The sequence below is a fragment of the Pipra filicauda genome, unplaced genomic scaffold (assembly GCF_003945595.2).
Source record: "Pipra filicauda isolate LSUMZ 115617 unplaced genomic scaffold, ASM394559v2 scaffold43_size3849885_pilon, whole genome shotgun sequence".
NCBI classification, from domain to species: domain Eukaryota; kingdom Metazoa; phylum Chordata; class Aves; order Passeriformes; family Pipridae; genus Pipra; species Pipra filicauda.
In genome coordinates, this window is record NW_024104576.1 from 497,462 (window position 1) to 503,461 (window position 6,000).

Sequence of the window (6,000 nt, forward strand, 5' to 3'; positions counted from 1 at the left end):
AATTGTAAAATATACTTACAGAGCAAACCCATCAAGCAAAGTATCTTCAAAAAGCTGTAATTTATAGGTAGAGAAATATTGAGTGTGTCTTCTCAATGATCTAGTACTACTAAGGTACCATCCATCTGTTGTTCTGAGCTCTCTGATTATTTGCATATAAATGGTTGAGCATACAGAGTTCTCTAATTATTCCTTGGTCATTTAGCTAGCACTGGAAGATTGGCCTTAGACCTCTCTGTGCTGTGTGGTGTTGTGTTCTGTAATGCAGGTATAAGGTTGTAGAAAGGTATGCAAATACCTTAAATTTAAAGGAAACTATGATAAAAAGGGTTATACAGAAAGTTGTAGCTTTCTAAAGAATGTGCCTGTGTTTAGTTTTTTTTTAAAGTAAGAACCTCTACATAGCTTCGACTCAAGAGTACATAACTTTCTATGTCAAATTGGTATCAGCTTTAAGTAGGCTTCCTTCTACCTTAGTATTGTAATTAATTTTTAACTTTGTTGAGCAGATCAATGGAATATGCAATATGTGGATCAAAGTAAACCTTACACAAGTAGCATTAGCAATAACCTATAAATAGTTAATATGCATAAATTAAATACTCACTGTGGCACACATTACTGTTAATGTGAATCCAGGCTCTAGTGATTAAAAAAAGGTAAAAATCTCTAGATAAAACTGGAGAAAGAAAACTTTAACGTTCATATCCTTGAGGAGATGACTTGAGAGAAATTCATTAGTCTGCAGTACAAAAGCCTAATTAAAGTAATATGCAGATGCTGTTTCCCAAAGGCATGGAGCTGGTCTCATGGCTGGAAGGATGTGGTGTTAGATGATGTTGCCATTATAGATTTCTGGTTTACCATATACGCTATGACAGGTACAGGTACCTTAGTGTGGTGATGTTTTTTTTTCCCTATTCCATTGATAAAATGGGCACAGGACTTCCTTAAATGTGTTCCTTAAAATTTTTAGGCATTGAATACTCTGACTACTGGACTGTAAAAGTCATTGGTAAATGGATGGATGCTAGATAAGTGCTATAAAGAATCAAATAGAAACAACACAATACCCAGTGTGACTCATCCTTAAAGTATGCAAGTGTTGATTTGGATTTAATCTTTAAATAAAGAGTAAAAAACATTGTAGTTTTTATAAATGTGCACAATTTACACGCTGGATTATATATTTGAATTTTCTGTATTTTTTGTAATGTGAGATTTCCTCATTTTGAAAACTGAGAAGGTTGCTGCCTGAATGTGTTTGTCAGAGTATGTGGGGATATGTTCATTCAGTCTAGGTGGTAACAAAGAATAAGATGAAATACTGAGTTTATGTAAAATGCCAACAGTCGAATGCTTTGTGTGAATCATGTTTTATTGTCTCGTATTGAGAATATGCTTTATAAATTATTTCTAGCACTCTTGATTTTATGCCTGAAGATCATATTTGTCATGTTTAGAATCAATTATAACTGTCACAGTCACTAGGAAGATCTTAGATGTGACTCATAGGCTGATAGAAATAAGTAATAGGAATCCCATTATTTTAACTTGAATGAATTAGTGGAGTTTGGCTCATGACTTTTGAGCTTTGACGACTGGCAGAACTGCAGAAGCTCTTGTGAAAAATGGGTGGGGTTCTTGGTCCCTTTCAAATTAGCAGCACAACTTGTTAATTAACTGCAAGAAGAAACCTTAGAAATTGAGTTATATTTACCCTGCATTGTTTTAGAAAGCAGCTGCAGCAGTTTAAGATATTAATGCAACCCAAGCTATTTGCTACTGCCCTTTTGCTGGAATGTATCGCTCCCACAGCAGAATCAGAAAATGGAAGGTGATCATGTGCTTTGGCCACATCAGGGTGAAGTTGAGCAGTTTAGCTTAAACTGCTGCTGAAAACTGTTTCAAAGTGAAGCTGCCAGATTTTGTGCCGAAGTGGATGAGGTGCAAGTACACATTATATTCCACCAACTCTCCTTTGGCAGCAATGATCTCCAGCAGAGGAATAGGACAGACATTTGAGGGTGGTAAGTTTTTAAACTATCTCAGCTAGAGCTACTAACCCTTGTCTGTTAACATGCTGAGATGACTGTTAATCAAACCTTTATTTGGACAAAACTGTGGTGAAACAAAGAACTAGATTACTCTTTATGTGTGACTGGAAAGCAGAGCATGTTTTTTGAAATGGAACGGTTCCAAAGTAAGAAAATTGCAGTTTCTGACTTATTTTCAGTCCTCAAAATACTCTCCCTTTTAAATTGCAAGGGTCTGATGAAATTTGAGGAAATAGCTCCTTTACTAATCAAATGTTTTTCTTTCTATATTTTTTACTTTCAACCGTAGTGTAAAAACTGCATGGGGTACAGCTTTGTTCCTTGGCATTGGCAAGAGCTAGCATTTTTGTAAGTGATGTGTAGTTTTCTCTCTAACTAAATGCCAATTCAGCAAATTAGTGTGTGTGCGCCAGCTTTGTACAATAAAATGTTTGGCAGATGAGTCAGACCTGGAATACAGAGCACCTGCACCAAGAAAGGTTATTTCTCATTATTGACAGTGATTTGAACCATGGCAATGATACGCCTCACATAGAAACTGATGCAAAGAGGCCCACTTTTTTAATTACCATGAAGTTAATAAAAGAAATGTTGCAGTGGTATTTTTTAGTCTTATTTGGATGAAATTCCTTTAGAAAATCCGAGTCATTTATGATAGTCAGTTTCTTGCTACAGTGTGCCTAAGCATGGGTCACTAACCTGCCTGTGTTTACAGGATGGGATTTAGACCAATGTTTTGAGGAACAATTAATTGCCTACTGATTGCAAGACTATTTTTTTTTTTTTTTTTTTTTTTTTTTTTTCCCCTCAGCTCTAGTCAAAAGGTTGGTATGAAGAAACTAGGTCTTGTGAGGTCAGATAACACTGTTTAATGCTAAAACTACTACTTACTGCCTTACATGGGATTTGGAAACCTTTCCCTTGATAACATCGGGCCAGGAGTCCAGTAAATCATGAGTGTTGTCCACTAGATAAGATAATATGAATGTGATCAATTAAACTCAAGAAGAGTACTTCAGCAGCTAATAAATCCAGGTCCCTTACCAGACAATTCAGTTATTGTTGTTTGCTTGACATAAAGGTTTTATTTACAGAGGTAATCTTTAACATATACTGTTTATATATTCATATAATCCAGTTTATACATTGTTTCCTTTAAAATAATAGTATTTATTCATTTGTTCATTTTAACCTTGAAGATATGTTGCATGAAAGTTGAAGAATTTAGGAAAAAAATATTAAACTGGTTTACTGTATCTTTCACAGCAGTCCTACCTCCTCTGCTTCTCCTTTGCTGAAATTGTTACATGAATTTTACTTCCCTTTGCATGAACACTGCATTAATATTGAAAAGCTTTTAACAGTTTTGTTTGTCTTTAAGGGGAAAAATGAGAACCTTTTACTTTTATATGAAGTAAAGACAAAATCAAAGCGTGGAGCATTTTGATGTGAGGTTCTTAATTTATGTCCCTGGTTTGGATTATAAATTTAGGTATAGTGTAATCATTACATTACTTAAAAAGTTGCTTGTGTAAGGCTACTGCAGTTGTTACAAGCTGACAATGTAGTATTTATCTTAGACTTAAAGGAGGAACAGGCCATTGTCATCTTTCTCCCACTGAATCGCCTGCCTTTTAATTCTGTCCCTTCTCTTGCTATTTAATACGCTTTTGTTGATTGCATGGACCTTTCGCTTCGGTGCTTTGAAAGGGCATCTCCTTGGAGAAGCTTGAGGAGCAGCCCTGGAGCCGCTTTCAGCTAGACATGTTGCTCTTATATCAGCCTAAGGCCAGAAAATGCATTCATTTTGCTTCTGCGTAGTCTTCTTGTGTTATTAATTCATACTTTTCAACTTCTGATTAATCTCTCCATTGTTTTCCTTCTCTTTTCTTTTTACATTCTTCTCCTTGCCCTCTATCCATCATGTTGATACATGGTTAACAGCATGTTGTCAGGGCAGAACTAGTGAAATATCCTGAAGAAGATAACCAACCTCAGAACACTTCCAACTGCCAGAGCAAAATCTGCTCAATGCAGTAGTTCAGGTATTGATGGAAAACTTGTGTGGTTTCTTTTTATAAAGTGCATTGCTGTTACGTGAAGGAACAAGTGTTACAGTAAGTTCTATTGGAAAATTATGTTTTATATATGTAAGCACTTGTAATAATATATTAATTTGGAACTCTGTGTACAATTAATTACACAGTGTTTCTAATAACCAGATAGTTCATAGAAACCTTGAAATACTTTGTGTTACTGTATTCAGTGCTGTGCATTCAAAGTATTGCATAGCTGTCTCAGATGGAGATGGACAGAAAATATTCTCATTTCCTTCTCCTCGTGTAGGAGAGACCATTAGTCTTATCAATTGCTTTGTAAATATCTGTTGCATCTGTATTGGAAAATACATATTTATGGTGTGGAGAGCTTCTTTTTATGTTAATTTAGTCTTTAACCAGTATGCTTGTCAAAGGTTTTAGTGAAACAGGTCTGTATTTGAAATATTCTTTGAATTCTGTCCATATTTTCTGGTGAAGTGCTTTGAGTAAAGACGAAAACAAAAACTTAGGTACAATTTCCAATTACAATTTAAGCAGTTATTCTTAAAGAACAAATGGCACCATCTTTGCAAACAAATAGTTTTATTATTTTCATACAAAAGAATTTTCATGAAAGTAGAACTGTCTTTACTGTTTGGCAAAAAAGTCATGTTCCATTTGTAGTGTTGTGAAAACCTACCAAGGCAATTGCTTTTGCTTAGTATGGATAAACTGATAGAATGAGAATTAGCACCTGATAAGACTTTCTGTAGGGTAAGGACAAACCTCCTGTTTTATCTGTTATTTTTCCTTCATGTTTCATATTAAAATATCTGTTGAATGCTTTGCCAGCATAAAGATAGTATTTTCTGATTGTTACTGTGTTTTCTTTTGTGACAGAGGGTGGTGAAGGCAGATATTGTCAACTACAGTCAGGAGCCTGTGACGAGATCCATTAATCCTCCTAGAAGCTCCATGTGTGCAGTTCAATGACCATGCTGTTCTTCTCTGGTTTGATACCTTTGCAGTCCTCCTGCCTTGACACAGGCTCTGGGATTACCCAGAATTTTGTTTTAACAGTGACCAGCGCAACAACGCAATTAGAGGTTTCAGAAAGGTGTTGCGCTGTTGTCCATTAGGAAGCATCAGCCAGTTTTTTGACTGACTGAAATTAAAATGTGAGAACACATATTTTGAAAAATTAAGATCTATATTCTTTTAAATTATATTTAAATAAAACTGTATAACGATATAACTGTTTATATGTTTCCTTCTGTCTATTTGACTGATACCAGAATAAAAATGGATGAAGCAGCCCTGCATTCAAAATGCTTTTACAGACATTACTATGGAAGGGTATTTTGCCAAAGCATTTTTAATATTTTTTTCTCCTGTGATCTGAACTAAGACTCAGCAAAATGTAACTTGGAAAAACTATTGCTGAAATAATTTTAATCATGTAATATATTTTATCTAGGGATAATTTCTAAAGTGTTCCATTAATATATATACCTAACATAAAATGTATAAATTGTATCCAGTGAGAAACAGTGCTTGAAATAAAGTTGTTATTATAAAAATAGTTACTTCTTTGAAGTCTGAAGTTGTCTCTATGGATGCTCTAAAAAATGCTAGTGTTTTTGTGTATTTTTATTACTACAGCAGCATCACTTCTTACAGTAATAGATGAGCTCATTATGTCTTTATGAATATGGATGAATCTCAGTCAACAGTTTGGTCTGTAAATTTTGAGTGGTATATTCAACATGCATTAGAAACTGTTGATAGATCAATTAGGATCGGTCACTTTAAATAATTAACAGAATGACTTTTCTCCTGGTACTCTTTTCTTTCTAATTCAGAGTAAATGACAAATAAAAAGCTGTTTGCTCTGTACACTTCTC

The 6,000-nt window shown here is 34.6% G+C and overlaps 1 protein-coding gene across 4 annotated transcripts in view; it reads left to right on the forward strand.

Moving 5' to 3' along the window:
• RAB28 (RAB28, member RAS oncogene family) overlaps positions 1 to 5,678 on the forward strand; it is a 63,155-nt gene extending 57,477 nt beyond the window's left edge. Inside the window, exons 7-8 of one of the 4 annotated variants that reach the window (XR_005565203.1) lie at positions 1,864 to 2,030; positions 4,997 to 5,081. Coding sequence is in view for 2 of the 4 variants with exons in the window: in XM_027736268.2 (XP_027592069.1) it covers positions 4,002 to 4,097 (96 nt within the window). In the remaining 2 variants the exon portion in view is untranslated. Of the gene's footprint in view, positions 1 to 1,863; positions 2,031 to 4,001; positions 4,103 to 4,996 lie in introns of those variants that run through there. The other 3 variants (XR_003543542.2, XM_027736268.2, XM_027736269.2) reach the window with 3 other exon arrangements.
• Positions 5,679 to 6,000: the final 322 nt, after the last annotated feature.